This window comes from Gopherus flavomarginatus (genome assembly GCF_025201925.1).
Source record: "Gopherus flavomarginatus isolate rGopFla2 chromosome 13 unlocalized genomic scaffold, rGopFla2.mat.asm SUPER_13_unloc_5, whole genome shotgun sequence".
Taxonomy (NCBI): Eukaryota; Metazoa; Chordata; order Testudines; family Testudinidae; genus Gopherus; species Gopherus flavomarginatus.
The window spans coordinates 351,333-367,674 of NW_026114613.1; the positions used below are offsets into that span (position 1 = coordinate 351,333).

At 45.0% G+C, this 16,342-nt stretch overlaps 1 protein-coding gene across 10 annotated transcripts in view; it reads right to left on the minus strand.

Moving 5' to 3' along the window:
* The window catches only part of LOC127041851 (gametocyte-specific factor 1-like), a 77,282-nt gene that overhangs the window by 9,052 nt on the left and 51,888 nt on the right, over nucleotides 1-16,342 (minus strand). For all 10 annotated transcript variants that reach the window (XR_007771730.1, XR_007771728.1, XR_007771729.1 and 7 more), the window contains 5 exons: nucleotides 15,139-15,239; nucleotides 10,678-10,804; nucleotides 9,217-9,303; nucleotides 8,693-8,756; nucleotides 3,131-3,225 (listed from right to left, as the gene is read on the minus strand). Coding sequence is in view for 7 of the 10 variants with exons in the window: in XM_050935646.1 (XP_050791603.1) it covers nucleotides 3,131-3,225; nucleotides 8,693-8,756; nucleotides 9,217-9,303; nucleotides 10,678-10,804; nucleotides 15,139-15,239 (474 nt within the window). In the remaining 3 variants the exon portion in view is untranslated. The remainder of the gene's footprint in view (nucleotides 1-3,130; nucleotides 3,226-8,692; nucleotides 8,757-9,216; nucleotides 9,304-10,677; nucleotides 10,805-15,138; nucleotides 15,240-16,342) is intronic.

The window sequence follows — 16,342 nt, forward strand, 5'->3', positions numbered from 1 at the left end:
AGATGCTTCAATCCCATCTCTGGGCCCTTTGAATCCTGCTCTTCGGAACAAGCCTTGTCCCCTTCCTGGGGCTTAGTCCACTTTGTTAGTGCAAGTGGGGACAACAGCCTGCCCACTGCTCTAGATCCCATCCCATGAACCCTATAAACAGCAACTCTGTATAGCCTCCTTTAATTGGTTGTTGCTGCATTCGCTGGGCCTCTTCCCACCTGGTCTCTCTATCTCCATCCGTTGACTTAGTCCTAGAGCTGTGAGCTCCTAGGTTTCGCAAATGCAGCATGTTGAGCAACTTTGGCCAGAGCACAGTCCTGCTCCTCACCACTCTGGCCCCAGCCAGGGACTGACCTGCAGCCTGCCTCTGCACCTTTTTTTATCTGAGTCTGCTGGGCTCTGATTGGCTGGTTCTCTGCAGCCTTACTAGGCAGACCTGCAGGACCCACCTTTGCTGCTCCTTTTTGGGTTGTGATATAGTAGGACCTCAGGGCCTCAAGCAGGGGGCCACAAAGTGCCAGGTACACCTTGTCAACCTGCCATTGCTGCATAATTTTCACACACTTCTGGATAAATGACCATGATTCAGGGCTCCCCATGGGCAGGCATAGGGGAGAGGCAGCATGAGGGCCTGTGTTGTTGTTGTTTAAAATTGAAACTCCCCATTCTTTCATCTTCCTTTAAGAGTTGAAGATGTCAAAAGAATTCAGCACATTTACCAGACAACTGGTTCTGCTGGTGTTTCTCAAGAGATCGTGGCATAATCGAAGAGTATCGCCAACCCCGACGTTCAAAAATCAGGAGTCAGGCCCATGAGATTGGCTTAAAAATCATGAGCTTTTTAAAAATATGAAAAATATTGGGCATATGTTATTCATCTCCTGGTTTCTGAGATGTTAGGGTCTTGGTCAGATCTCATTTTAAAGCTTTTCTCCGCAACCATGAGGGCCATAGACTTACCTTTTTTAAATGAAAGCTGAGATTCTTTCCTAGTGACCTGCATCTAGGAACTGCCACTTGAAGAAACTGATCAAATATTGTGAGAACTGTCAAAAAATCATGGGAGTTGGCAACATTGCATGGCCCCGTGCATTGAGGTGGGCATAGGCGCTGCCTCCATGGGTGCTCTGGGGCTGGAGTCCCTGGTCTTACATTTTTCTTGTTGACCAGCCATGATCTAAACCACACTCTTTGAATTCTATCAACAGGAGGTTACAAAACGAGGGGGTTACAAAAATGAGGGGGTTAGTTAAACAAAAGTTAAAAGGTACAGTGACTAAAGTGAAATCCCTGCAAGTTGCATGGGCCCTTTTTAAAGACACCATAATAGAGGCCCAACTTCAATGTATACCCCAAATTAAGAAACACAGTAAAAGAACTAAAAGAGCCACTGTGGCTTAACCACCATGTAAAAGAAGCAGTGAGATAGAAAGACTTCCTTTAAAAAGTGGAAGTCAAATCCTAGTGAGGCAAATAGAAAGGAGCACAAACACTGCCAGCTTAAGTGCAAGAGCGTAATAAGAAAAGCCAAAGAGGAGTTTGAAGAACGGCTAGCCAAAAACTCAAAAGGTAATAACAAAATGTTTTTTAAGTACATCAGAAGCAGGAAGCCTGCTAAACACCCAGTGGGGCCCCTTGACGATCGAAATACAAAAGGAGAGCTTAAAGACCATAAAGTCATTGTGGAGAAACTAAATGGATCTTTGCTTCAGTCTTCATGGCTGAGGATGTCAGGGAGATTCCCAAACCTGAACTGGCTTTTGTAGGTGACAAATCTGAGGAACTGTCACAGACTGAAGTATCACTAGAGGAGGTTTTGGAATTAATTGATAAACTCAACATTAACAAGTCACCAGGACCCGATGGCATTCACCCAAGAGTTCTGAAAGAACTCAAATATGAAGTTGCGGAACTATTATCTAAGATTTGTAACCTGTCCCTTAAATCGGCTTCGGTACCCAATGACTGGAAGTTAGCTAATGTAACACCAATATTTAAAAAGGGCTCTAGAAGTGATCCTGGCAATTACAGACCGGTAAGTCTAACATCGGTACCGGGCAAATTAGTTGAAACAATAGTTAAGAATAAAATTGTCAGACACATAGAAAAACAAACTGTTGAGCAATAGTCAACATGGTTTCTGTAAAGGAAAATCGTGTCTTACTAATCTATTAGAGTTCTTTGAAGGGGTCAACAAACATGTTGACAAGGGGGATCCAGTGGACATAGTATACTTAGATTTCCAAAAAGCCTTTGACAAGGTCCCTCACCAAAGGCTCTTACATAAATTAAGCTATCATGGGATAAAAGGGAAAGTCCTTTCATGGACTGAGAACTGGCTAAAAGACAGGGAACAAAGGGTACGAATTAATGGTACATTCTCAGAACGGAGAGGGGTAACTAGTGGTGTTCCCCAGGGGTCAGTCCTAGGACCAATCCTATTCAATTTATTCATAAATGATCTGGAGAAAGGGGTAAACAGTGAGGTGGCAAAGTTTGCAGATGATACTAAACTACTCAAGATAGTTAAGACCAAAGCAGACTGTGAAGCACTTCAAAAAGTTTTCACAAAACTAAGTGATTGGGCAACAAAATGGCAAATGACATTTAATGTGTATAAATTGTGACAAAGTTCCTCCTCTACCTTGGTGGGTCCTGCGCTTATTTGGCAGATTTGCTCACCTCAGTGAGCCCTGCTCCCGTAGCAGCTATACCTGAAGAACTAGAACTGTATTGAGCTCCACTGTGCCAAACTCAGACCTGTTTGTAAGCCTTGACTTTTGTTCAACCAATAGCAGTGAATAATAATCTAACATTTAGATGTCAGATGCCATAGTAATGGGGACAATACAGGGAGCCAGACAACCTTTGCCACAATACCGCCTACAGTGAAATAAAACCTGGACACAGAGGATACTCCACTCACCACAGAAATGCACCTGCTTCTAGGGAGGACTGTGTTACAGAGCTCTCCATCTCCACTTGCTGATGGTAGGAATAAGAGCATTTCGGTTTATGTAGGAGAATGCTGACACACAGAATACAAACACAGAGAAAAGTTATCCCGTTCCACTTTCAGCTAACATGTAGGCCAGGCCCCAGCTTACAGAATGGGGAGACCACCTGCCTTTGCACTTACTGCTTTTCCAGGATAGGCTATATGGCAAGGACCTGGGTGCTCTTATGCCTGGCATTAGGTTATTCTTTGGTTCCATCATTACGCTGGACCCAGGGCTGAAAGAGATCAAATAAGAATTATCCTACACATACGTACTACTTCTAGTCAAGTATCTTTTACTATAAATATTTGAGTATTTTTCTAACACTGAAGAAGACAGAGTATGTCACTTTAAACAAACCTTCATGCAATCAGAACAGTTACTTCTCACAAAGGCTAGACAAAAGAGTGTAGAATATGTTGATGCCATTTACTTTTTGACTAAAATCCCCAATGAATCAGTTATCCAAACAAGAAATAAATAAGCCAAAGAGAGCAAGAAAAATCAGAGTTAAAGCTTGATTATAAATATTGCACTGCCCTCAACTGTAAATGGCATCTCAGCACACATGCCCTAGTAGTCTCTATATACGCAGACTTCATGCAGATGTCGAACAGTAAATGCCAGTGAAAATGAGGTAGGATCAGAGGCTAAAATAGGGAAAGAAAAAGTTAAAAATTACTTAGACAAGTTGAATGTCTTCAAGTTGGCAGGGCCTGATGAAATACATCCTAAAATACACAAGGTGCTGACTGAGGAGATATCTGAGCCACAAGCGATTATCTTTGAAAAGTCATGGAAGACAGGAGAGATTCCAGAGGACTGGAAAAGGGGCAAATATAGTGCCAATCTAGAAAAATGGGAATAAGGACAATCTGGGGAATTACAGACCAGTCATCTTAACATCAGTACTTGGGAAGATAATGGAGAAAATAATTAAGCAATCAAATTGCAGAATACTAGAAAATAAAGCGATAAGTAACAGTCAGCATGGATTTGCCAAGAACAAATCATGTCAAACCAACCTAATAGCTTTCTTTGACAGGGTAACAAGCCTTGTGGATGGGGGAGGGGAGTGGTAGATGTGGTGCATCTTAAGTTTAATAAGGCTTTTGATTCTGACTTGCATGACCTCCTCGTAAACAAACTAGGGAAATACAACCTAGATTGAGCTACTATAAGGTGGGTGAATAACTGGTTGGAAAATCATTCACAGAGAGTAGGTAGTTCACAGTCAAGCTAGAAGGGCATATTGAGTGGGGTCCCACAGGTATCAGTCCTGGGTCCAGTTCTGTTCAATATCTTCATCAGTGATTTAGATAATGGCACAGAGCACATTCATAAAGTTTGCAGACGATACCAAGCTGCAAGGGGTTGAAAGTGACTTGGAGGATAGGATTACAATTCAAAGTTATTTGGACAAACTGGAGAAATGGTCTGAAGTAAATAGGATGTGACACACTATACTCCATATTCATCATAGTAATATTATTAGGATATGATCATGGCATAATTATGAAGCATTTTGTACAAGATGGGTCATGTAAGGAGTCATTGGGAAAATTATGATTTGCTGAATACAATTATCCTATTTGTATGTATGTATCATTTTTGTATCTGAAGTTATGAATATTGACTAGGTATCTATATTTCAAATGGGCTTACTTTAGAAAACATCCACAGCCAGCCTTTCAGATACAACAATGAAAAAGCCAAAGAGGGCTACTGGCTCATCAACAAAGACAATGGGCTGTGGAATAGTTTAGCCTTCCTGGAAGGCCAGCCTGTAAATTATGGCTGCTACGATTCTGCAAGGGTGTGTGACCAGATTACATGTCTCTGGACTCCATTTTGGATATCTGAATTTTTCCAAAAAATGGTCTGGAAACCAAGTTTGAAACAGAGTTCCTGCCATATGAAAAAGCTATATAAGGCAGAGAGTGACATCATCGGTTGTTCTTCACTCCCCTACAACTCAACAGACAAGCTCTGAAAGAAAAAGTCTTGGAATGGGGTACGAGATCCCAAGCTCTAAAACAAGTGCAACTTGTCCCTTAAGGATCTGCAAGCCTGCTTATATTGTCAGCCAGGGTGAGAATTTGCTAATTCATATCCAATCTTCCTAGAATTTTAGGCTTAGTTTGCAGTTCTGTTTATTTACTAGGTAATCCGCTTTGGTCTGTGTTCTATCATTTATAATCACTTAAAGCAAAAAACGAGTTTATTAACTACAGAAGATGGATTTTATCTAAACCGGTGTGCCTGTGACCAAAGTGCCTTGGGAAAAATCTCAGCCTGGTTAACACAAGTATGCATGGTCCTCTCCACATTGAGGGAGTGGCAAACTGGGTAATAAATTCATACTGGTCAATGTTTTGATCGGGGCAGGATGGTACAACTCTGGGGTCCCAGGCTGGGGGTTATTTTGGCTGTAGCTTCTCTATTGTTGGTTCATGCAGTGGCTGTCCAAAGCCTGCATGCAACTGCAGCTGGGTGTGTCCTTGCCTCTGTGAATGCTGGTGGGAGTGGTCTATACCCTGTCACAGCAGTGCAGTGCTAAGAGAGAGCCCAGGCTGTTGAGCCACAATGGAACCCCAGTTCCAGGTGGCACCCCCAAGGGAACCCATGACAGGATGAAATTCAGTAAGGACAAATCCAGAATGCTCCACTATCAATTGAACACATACAAAATGGGAAATGACTGCCCAGGATGGAGTACTGAAGAACGAGATCTGGGGATCATAGTGGATCATAAGGTAAATATGAGTCAACATAATTTTGAGATGCATTAGCAGGAGTGTTGTAAGCAAGATCCGAGAAATAATTCTTCAGTTGACATTTAATCAGCATGGAGTAGAGCAGGGGTATTGTGTCCAATTCTGGGTGCCACATTTCAGGAAAGATGTGGACAAATTGAAAAAAGTCCAGAGAAGAGCAACAAAAATGATTCAAGGTCTAGAAAACATGACCTATGAGGGAAGATTGAAAAAAAATGGGCTTGTTTAGTCTGGAGAAGAGAAGACTGAGAAGGGACGTGATAACAGTTTTCAAGTAGATAAAAGGTTGTTACAAGGAAAAGGGAGAAAAATTGTTCTCTTTAACATATGAGAATAGGTCAAGAAACAATGGGTTTAAATTTCAGCATGGTTTAGCTTGGACTTAGGAAAACCTTCCTGTCAGGGTGGTTAAGCACTGGACTAAATTGCCTAGGAAGGTTGTGGAATCTCCATCACTGGAGATTTTTAAGAGCAGGTTAGACAGACAGCTGTGAGGGATGGCCTAGATCAGTGATTTTCAAACTTTTTTTCTGGCGAATAGTTGATCCAAGAGAGCTGGGGATGAGGGATTCAAGGTGTGGGGGTGTCATAAACAGATAGTTAAGGGTTAATGTCTCTTTTACCTGTAAAGGGTTAACAAACAGGGACCCAAACACCTGACCAGAGGACCAATCAGGAAACAAGATACTTTCAAATCTAGATGGGGGGAAGCCTTTGTTTGTGGATTTTGTTTTTGTGCGTTGTTCTCTCTGGGTCCTGGACGGGACTAGAGGTGCAACCAGGTTTCTGCCAATCTCCTTGATACAGTCTCTTATCTATTCAGAATAGTGAGTAAGTAAAAAGGCGGTTATAGTCTTTTAACTTGTTTTTCTTTATTTGCAGATGTGTACTTGCTGGAAGTAGCTTAAATTGTGTTTCTGCTGGAGAAAGCTTCTTTCTATTGTCTATAAGCTATAAAAACCCTGTATATTTACCATCTTGATTACAGAGACAATTTTTATGTTTTTCCTTCTTTATTAAAGTTTTCCTCTTTATTTTAGAATCTAATTAATTTTTTGGTTATCTTTTGTAAGACTCCAGGGAAGGGAGTCTGCACTCACCAGGGAATTGGTGGGAGAAAGGAAAGGGAGGAGGAAAGAAAAACCTGCTCTCTGCATTTCTCTCTCTCTCTCTCTCCGGGGAAGAAGGGAGGGGGAAGGTAACATTCCTCTTGGTGTAGTGATTCAAGGAATTGAATCATGGTGGTCTCCTAGTGTACCCAGGGAGGGAAAGAGCTGGGAGGAAGAAAGGAGGGGGAAGGGAAATGGTTTATTCCCCTTTGTTGTGAGACTCAAGGAATCTGGGTCTTGGGGGTCCCCAGGGAAGGGTTTGGGGGGATCGTAGGGTATCAGGCCCTGAAATTCCTGATTGGTGGCAGCGCTACAGAATCTAAGCTGGTAATTAAGCTTAGAGGACTTTAGGCTAGTACCCATATCCTGGACGCTAAGGTCCCGAGTTGGAAATTATACTATGATGGGAGGGGGGCTCTGGGCTGGGGCAGAGAGTTGGGGTGTGGGGGTTAGGGCCAGGAATGAGGGATTCAGGCTGTGGGAGGGGGCTCTGGGCTAGGGCAAGAGGTTGGGGTGCAGGAGGGGGGTCAAGGCTCTGGGTTGGGGCCAGGAATAAGGAGTTGGGGTGCAAGAGAGCTCTGAGTTTGGGGGGCTCAGGCGGACGCACGGGGTTACCAACGGTGGCTCCCAGTCAGTGGCACAGCAGGGTTGAAGACGAAGGCTTCCTTCCTGTCCTGGCACCACGGACCACGCTGTGCCCCGGAGGCAGCCAGCAGCAGGTCTGGCTCCTAGGCAGAGGCATGCAAGCGACTCCATGTGGCTGTCGCCCACAGGCACTGTCCCCCACCAGCACCCAGCGCAGAGCCAGTGCGCGGGGCAGGGGTAGCACATGGTGCCCCGTGCCTCCCCCTCATCCCGCCACCTAGGAGACAGGCCTGCTGCTGGGCGCTTCGAGGGTGCAGCACAATGTCGGAACACGTAGAGACTAGCCTGCTTTAGCTGGGCAGCACTGCTGACAGGACTTTTAACAGCCCGGTCAGCAGTGCTGACCAGAGTCACCACAACCCAGTGCCTTCTGTTTCGTGATCCACTTCTGGGCCACAACCCTCAGATTGAAAAGCACTTGTCTAGATAATACTTAGTCCTGCCATGGGTGCACGGGCCCAGACTAAATGACCTCTCGAGGTTCCTTTCAGTCCTTCAATTCTGTCACTGTTACAGGCTGTAGAAGGCCGAACGTCGATGACCTTTGATTAGACAGGTAAGGCATAGTACAATGATTTGGTTCCTTAGGGGTGAGACAGATAATGACCAGACACATTATGCTTTATTTTCCAAACCTGCACTGTGATTACACTTCAAAAATAAAATTATTTCTGACTCAGGGCTCTAACTGCCTGCAAAATCTCCTGGCTGTTAAAAGTTACTTGTAGCAGGTCATGAGAGATCAGATTAGTGTCAGAAGTTTAAGCCTAAATTGCCTAAGAGCTGACATCAGTCTGCATTTCTATCATGCCCAGCATAACAGTTTAGTGTTTAGTAACCCCTCAATAAATATATAACCAGTGGGGATTGAATCCAGGACCATCAGCACTAATAGTACTACAGTAGAACTAGAAGAGTAACCATTATCTGGTAGCAATAATATGTTCTTATACTCTCATACGGATCTGCAACTAAAAGGAGACAGAAAACACTGACCAAGAGGCATAGGAATGTTGATTCATGCCAGTGGCAACTCCCCCACAATCACCCCAAAAGTAGGATTCATAAAGTGAACTGCACCTGCCCATCAACATAGCAGCATGAGTTAAAAGTAGTTTGAAAGCACATCTTCTATGAAAAGCATTGTCACAAGAAATACACCTTTTGTTACCTGTTGTTTATGCCACTATTGAACGTGCCCCAAACGAACACAGAATTTGCTTGCTCCTGTAGCTCTGCCGAAGGAAACAGACATCATTGTAGCTCAGTATTGAGTAACTTCTGCAAGCGTCATAGCAACACAAAATGAGAAATATGGCACAGACGCTGCTAGGTTTACAAAATGGAATGAGAATTGAGCTAAGACTTGGCGTAAGTGACAACAAAGCAGGCATTTAATTGAGAAACGTAAAGCGTAAAGATCATCATCAATTTCCATTTTCATCAAAGCACAGATGGTGCAACAGACTACATGGAAAACAACAGATGTTTTGTAGAGAATAGCAGGCATGTGGTAGAGCGTGTGAAGCAGGAGAACTTAATTTGTTCAGAGACAGTATAATTGGGTGTCTCAACATATGATCTGTGCAGAAGGATCTATGGGACCTCTCTCTCTCAGTCCATGTCACTTCTTTACGGGCAAGAAGAAGGGAATAGCAGGGGCTGAAAGCCACCTTGTGTCATCAACCTCCTCACCTTTATCCCAGTCTTCGTCATATGGGGGCGGCTGCCACATGCTGACAGTATTCATCATCTCTCTGTGGCAGGTATTTGACTGACTCACTTAAAGCAAAGAAAATGCTTAGTGAGAAAATCTTTTCGGATAAAATACAATCCTATTTTAGGGACATTAATCATGTTTTGATCTAGCTGAAGAACAGCTCTAGGCTTTGGAGAGGAGCAGCATATGCTGGAAGTTGATCAGTACTCCCCTATTCTTAGGAGCAAAAAACTCTTTAGGCCAGGGATGGGCACCTTGAAGGTAGCACAGGGACACAAAATCCATGAGACCCTTTTGGTGGGCCATACCTTAAGAGGCTATATACTGACTAACTCTGAAAGTTTGCTACTACTAACTCTGAATGTTTGGCAGGCCAAATCAAATCTGGCAGGATTGTTGCAGGCCCCGCATTTGCCAATCCCTGTTTTAAGCCTTTTCTAATGCAAAACAATTCTGCATACATTTTTCAGCAATGGTGCAACTGCTCCAACATACGCATTGGGAGAGGGTTCAGGTGTGTTTCTATTGTCACGTCACAAAAATCTCCTGAGGGTTTTTTCACTACTGTCATGCTCTAAGCCCTGTCTACATTAACATGCGCATCATTGCTAGCTTCAGTACAACTCTACTTTTGCCAGAGAACAGATACATTTTCCAGTGTAGGGATAGACACATAGACATCAGTTGGGGGAGACATTGGAACACGACCCACATAACCAAGTGATTTAGGTGCTGGGGTGACAGACCTGGACAGTGAACTCCTCATCAGAGCCGACAGCATGGGCAGTGGTAGGAAAGCTTCCCCATAGTCCCCTCCCCAACTTGCCCCACTCTGAACTGGAGGAACTCACCTTCAATTGGGAAAGTTATTCAGCCTCCCTGGCCCAGTCACGGCTCTTCTGCTAAGACAGTCAAGTAGGATGCAACAGAAGTGAGGATTGTTATGATCTAGACACTTGTCCATTAAGAACTGAACTGAGACCAATTTATTTCACATAAGCCACTAGACAGGTTATGAAGATTTTTGGTCACTATCAGATCAGATCTGCATTGGAGACACACCTATCTCATGGCCTCTATCTTTCTGCTCTAAGCGGTCCAGATTACCAACTTGAGCTCATTTCCGAGCACACAGTTTAGGGCACAATGTACAGTTCCCATTTTAATGCTAAAATCTCTGGCAGATAACACATGTAATGCAAGCCAGTTGCCTCTCAGATGCTTAGGAGAATTTGCACGGACACAGAATGAATGAAACTCAAGTCTCCAAGGGCTCCCGCTGCTTCTGTATCACATAGCACTACAGGTAAAGGGTTGCTTATGGAATAATAGAGTATTAAAACCATCTTTAACAGCAAAAATTAAGTTAGAACGCTGTTAGCCCAAGAGTTCCAGCAGTGACTTTACACAGCCAAAGGAGTCTAATATTTTCTCACCAATGTCTTGCTCAATGCAGCTTTTGTCATCACAGCTTGATATGTGATAGCTGATCTCAGCTCTGGGAACCTGATAGCGGGCATTAAAGGGGCATGTGGCTAGCTGCTCTGCAATATCAGGGTGGTTCTAGAGAAACAGAGAAAGTACTCTCTCACTGAATTCATCCTAACCCTTGTATTTTCTAGTCACTAGTGGAGGGTTTGTGCAATCTGCATCCTGAAATAGGTTGAAAACATTTAAACCAGGGGTCGGCTACCTTTCAGAAGCGGTGTGCCGAGTCTTCATTTATTCACTCTAATTTAAGGTTTTGCGTGCCGGTAATACATTTTAATGTTTTTTAGAAGGTCTCTCTCTATAAGTCTATATATTATATAACTAAACTAGTGTTGTATTGTAAAATAAACAAGGTTTTCAAAATGTTTAAGAAGCTTCATTTAAAATGAAATTAAAATGTTGATCTTACGCTGCCGGCCCGCTCAGCCCGCTGCTGGACTGGGGTTCTGTTTACAAAGGCCAGCAGCGGGCTGAGCGAGGCCTGCGGCCAGGACCCAGGCTGGCAAGGGTCCGTCAGCCAGAACCCTAGGCCAGTAGTGGGTTGTGCGAGGCTGGCGGCCAGGACCCAGAGGGCTGGAGGCAGAGGGCTAGAGTCAGGGCTAGAGGCTGGGCATGGGTGTGTGTGTAGGTGTCAGGGCGGGGGGGGGGGCTGGGTATGGGTAGGAGTGCCAGAGTCAGGGCTATGGTTCGGGGAGGATGAAGGAGTTAAGTAGAGGGCTGGGTGTGTATGAGGGAGGTATAGGGCTCAAGGCAGGGGCCTGGGGGGTGTGCGGGTCTCAGGGCAGAGGGCATGGTGTGTGTGTGTGGGGGGGGGTCAGGGCTCAGGGGAGAGGGCTGGGTGACTGCCCCCCTAAGAACTCCCAACCCTGCTGCTTCTTCTCCCCTGCCTGCTTTAGTAAGGCATTTGATACGGTCTCGCATGATATTCTTATAGATAAACTAGGAAAGTACAATTTAGATGGGGCTACTATAAGGTGAGTGCATAACTGGCTGGATAACCGTACTCAGAGAGTAGTCATTAATGGCTCCCAATCCTGCTGGAAAGGTATAACAAGTGGGGTTCCGCAGGGGTCTGTTTTGGGACTGGCTCTGTTCAATATCTTCATCAACGATTTAAGATGTTGGCATAGAAAGTACGCTTATTAAGTTTGCGGACGATACCAAACTGGGAGGGATTGCAACTGCTTTGGAGGACAGGGTCAAAATTCAAAATGATCTGGACAAATTGGAGAAATGGTCTGAGGTAAACAGGATGAAGTTCAATAAAGATAAATGCAAAGTGCTCCACTTAGGAAGGAACAATCAGTTTCACACATACAGAATGGGAGGAGACTGTCTAGGAAGGAGTATGGCAGAAAGAGATCTAGGGGTCATAGTGGACCACAAGCTTAATATGAGTCAACAGTGTGATACTGTTGCAAAAAAAGCAAATGTGATTCTGGGATGCATTAACAGGTGTGTTGTAAACAAGACATGAGAAGTCATTCTTCCGCTTTACTCTGCGCTGGTTAGGCCTCAACTGGAGTATTGTGTCCAGTTCTGGGCACCGTATTTCAAGAAAGATGTGGAGAAATTGGAGAGGGTCCAGAGAAGAGCAACGAGAATGATTAAAGGTCTTGAGAACATGACCTATGAAGGAAGGCTGAAGGAACTGGGTTTGTTTAGTTTGGAAAAGAGAAGACTGAGAGGGGACATGATCGCAGTTTTCAGGTATCTAAAAGGGTGTCATCAGGAGGAGGGAGAAAACTTGTTCACCTTAGCCTCCAATGATAGAACAAGAAGCAATGGGCTTAAACTGCAGCAAGGGAGATTTAGGTTGGACATTAGGAAAAAGTTCCTAACTGTCAGGGTAGTTAAACACTGGAATAGATTGCCTAGGGAAGTTGTGGAATCTCCATCTCTGGAGATATTTAAGAGTAGGTTAGATAAATGTCTATTAGGGACGGTCTAGACAGTATTTGGTCCTGCCATGAGGGCAGGGGACTGGACTCGATGACCTCTCGAGGTCCCTTCCAGTCCTAGAGTCTATGAGTCTATGAGACTACCCCCTCCTGGCACCCCTGCCCCCCAGGATCCCACCCCGTATCTAAGCCTCCCTGTTCCTTGTCCCCCGACCGGACCCTACCTGTCCCTTGACTGCCCCAACCCTTATTCACACCCCCATCCCCAGCCAGACCCCCGGCACGCCCATGCCCCATCCAACCACTCCCCGCCTCCTGACAGGACTCCCAGAACTCCCAACTCATCCAACCCCCCCCCCAACTCCCTGCCTGCTCCAACCCCTCTCCACACCCCTGCCTCCTGACAGGATCCCCAGCATCCCAACTCATACTACCCCCTGAGCTCCTTGTCCCCTGACCTCCCCCTCCAGAGACCCTCCACTCTAACTGCCTCTCCAGGACCCTCCTTGCTGCTGGTCCTCTGACTCCTATCCACCCCCTGCCCCCTCACAAACCCTGGGACTCCCATGCCCCATCCAACCCCCCCCCCCGCTCCTTGACTAGCCCTTCCAGAGACCCCCACCCCTAGCCACCTCCCAGGATCCCACCATGCTCCCTGTCCCATGACTGCTCCCACCCCTTATCCAATGCCTCCAGACCTGGGCCCCTTACCATGAGGCTCCATGCAGATCCAGAGTCGCTGTCTCGCAGGAGCACACAGCCCTGCCCCTCAGAGCACTACGCGTGTGTCAGCAGAGCTCCGGGTGAGTGGGGAGTGTGTCTGCCTCTCCGCGGAGCCAAATGCTGCCCTGTGGCAGTACGCAGCCCTCACCTCCAGAGCGCTGCGCACAGCAGCAGGGCTCCAGGGGAGGGGAGAAGGCGGGGGAGGGGCCGGCAGCTTGCTGCGCTCGGCCCGGCACTCTGGCCCAGAAGCGTGGACCCTGCGGCTTGCCGTGCAGGGAGAGTGGGGTCATTTGACTACCCCATGTGCACGGCTATGCTTCTGCTCCCTGCCCCAGTCAGGGGAGCAGAGGGCAGAGGAGAACGGGCTGGCCTGGCCAGGATTTTTAATGGCACGCTGGAGTCCCGGCAGGCTCCAGTGTGCCATTAAAAATTGGCTTGCGTGCCATCTTTGGCACGCGTGCCATAGGTTGCCGACCCCTGATTTAAACAAAGGAAAGCCAAAACTTAGCTCAGGTCCTGAGCACACATGCACTGTAGAAACAGTGAAGCATATGCATCCTTTATGATACAGGCTATGTTTGTTCATTTTTACATTTAACCACCACCCTGAAATTTATCTGATTGAAGATCAGCCCCAGAACAAACACAGCGAAACTGTTGCACTGTCATGGTTTGATGCACAGATGAAACTGCCCTAAAAAGCCTACATGGGGAGTAAGTGCCTTGAAACCCTAAATAATTCAGCCTTTATTTTTAAATTAAGTAAGCGACAGACTAGAGAACAAGTTCCTGCCTGCACTAGAGCTTACGTCTTTGCAGTTAATTTAACTCTCCTGAAACAGTAGGGAAGTTACTCAATGTTCCAGCTGAGGCCACATCTATATTCAAAGCACTTTGCCAGTATAGGCAAACTAGTGTGGACACAGAAGAGCACCACTATCCCCCACTGAATGAAGAACCTTTACCCTTAGAAAAGAGCAAGAAGACAGAGAGGAAGAACACACACTGCTCAGGCTTGCTCTGCATGGCTTTTATATTACTATAGCTATGTTGGCTAGGGGTGTGATTCCTAACCAATACAGTTATACAGTACAGCATCTTAACATGTGGATGCAGTTATACCTGTATACGTGTGCTTATATCAGTACAACTAATATACACTAGCACTGGAGAGGTTAAAATAAGATCCTGACTGAGAGGACAAAAGAAAGGAGCAGCTTCTCCTGTTAAATATATAGCATTCTAGCCCAGAATAGAAGACTGAGGAGATAAAAAGTTTCAGACAGATGTAAAGTGAATAGAGTTATTAGCCATATAAAAAAAGATGGTTTAGCAGCTGCACTGCTCTGATTGCAAAGTAAAGAATTAGCTGCAACATCAGATCATTTTTGCTTTGGCCAGCCAGAAGGCATCCATATAACACTGGCTGCATTTGCTCCATGGCCTCAAGTGGGAAGCAAACACGCTGGTCTCATGAGTGAATTGCTGGAAGAGAACAGGATCCCGTCACTAACCTAGGTATTCTGAAGAACCCGTATCATCTTTCTTCAGGGTAAATGCATTGATCTGAAGTGCATTACTAAATATGAACTGGATACTTTCACTAAGTGGTAAATGGATGACAGATATAAATATGAAATAAAGACAGCTTCTTCCAGCCTAATAGCAAGCGAATGCATCCTTCTAGCAAAAGGCAACAAAGCATACTGAGCTCACCATGCATTAGCATTTACAAAAATATGACTTCCCAAGTGCATTAGAGACCTTAACACCCTGTCCTACCTTCCTGCACTTTACAAGATGATAGGGAAACCGACAGGCTCGGATTTGATGATAACGATCACATGGACATTGTATTAACTTATCTGGATCCAAAGCATCAACTGGAGGAGAAAGAATAAAAAGACAAGGAAACATTCTGTAAAACAATATCTAAGAATGTCATCAACACAATTAATAAGTGTGGAAACATACTAGGTACTGGAGCTTTCCTCTAATGGGATTAAGCCATCAATTTTTAACAGCCTAGACAAAAAATTAAAATTGCTATGTTGGCACTCATTGTGTACACTCAACCAAATTCACTTTGGATTTTTGGTGAGTGGAATATTAAATTAAAAATGAGGAAAGAGTAGTCAGTAGTGCAGAGTGCCCGTACATATCAATGAGGACACTTATGCAGAACAGTGAGGTGGAAATACACACATTACTATAAAAACCTTTGAAGCTACCAAATTAGCTAGTTGTACAGTAGTGACATGCTAAGGGTCAGCAGAAGCATGGCATTCTGAAGTAAATCTTTTTAGCATTTACCTTCAATGCTCAAAGGCCATCTCTGCTGGAGTAAGAAAAAAATCAAACTAACACAAACATGGCTGGAGTTACGGCTGCAATTTGCACTACAGTGCACTTGGCCCTATAAAGTGCAGAGGTTGGCAGGTGCTTAAGCGCCCAACACCCACTGAATATAGTGAGGGCCTAAGTCACAGGCACTTTTGAAAATGTTCCCTCCTAGTCCACATTAGGACTCAGAGAGGCACGAGTTACCTTAAATAACTTAAAAGTTACATAGAAGGGACAAGGTAGGTGCGGACCAACTTCGGATGGTGAGAGACACAAGCTTTCAAGCATACACAGATCTCTTCTTCAGGATTCAGTTTGTGTTCGTCCAGCAGCTTTCCTGCCACTACAAATGTGTCTCCCCTCACACCTTCCATGCTATTTACCCACATTTCCATCGGTGTACAGAGGCCATGCACACAAAGGAACAAGGGACAACAGACTGTGGGATGTTCTCTAGAGAGCTGGAAGTAAGGGGACGGGCCAGATTGATTACATAAATCAGAGTTCTTCAATTTTTTTGATACCAAGGACCAGCTTGCAGCCTTTCTAAACAGTGTCAGAGAGATCAGCAGGACAGGTCACTGAGAAAGACTGACACAGGTAATTAGGACAAAAGGCTACTTGTGACAAAGTGGGAATTGTC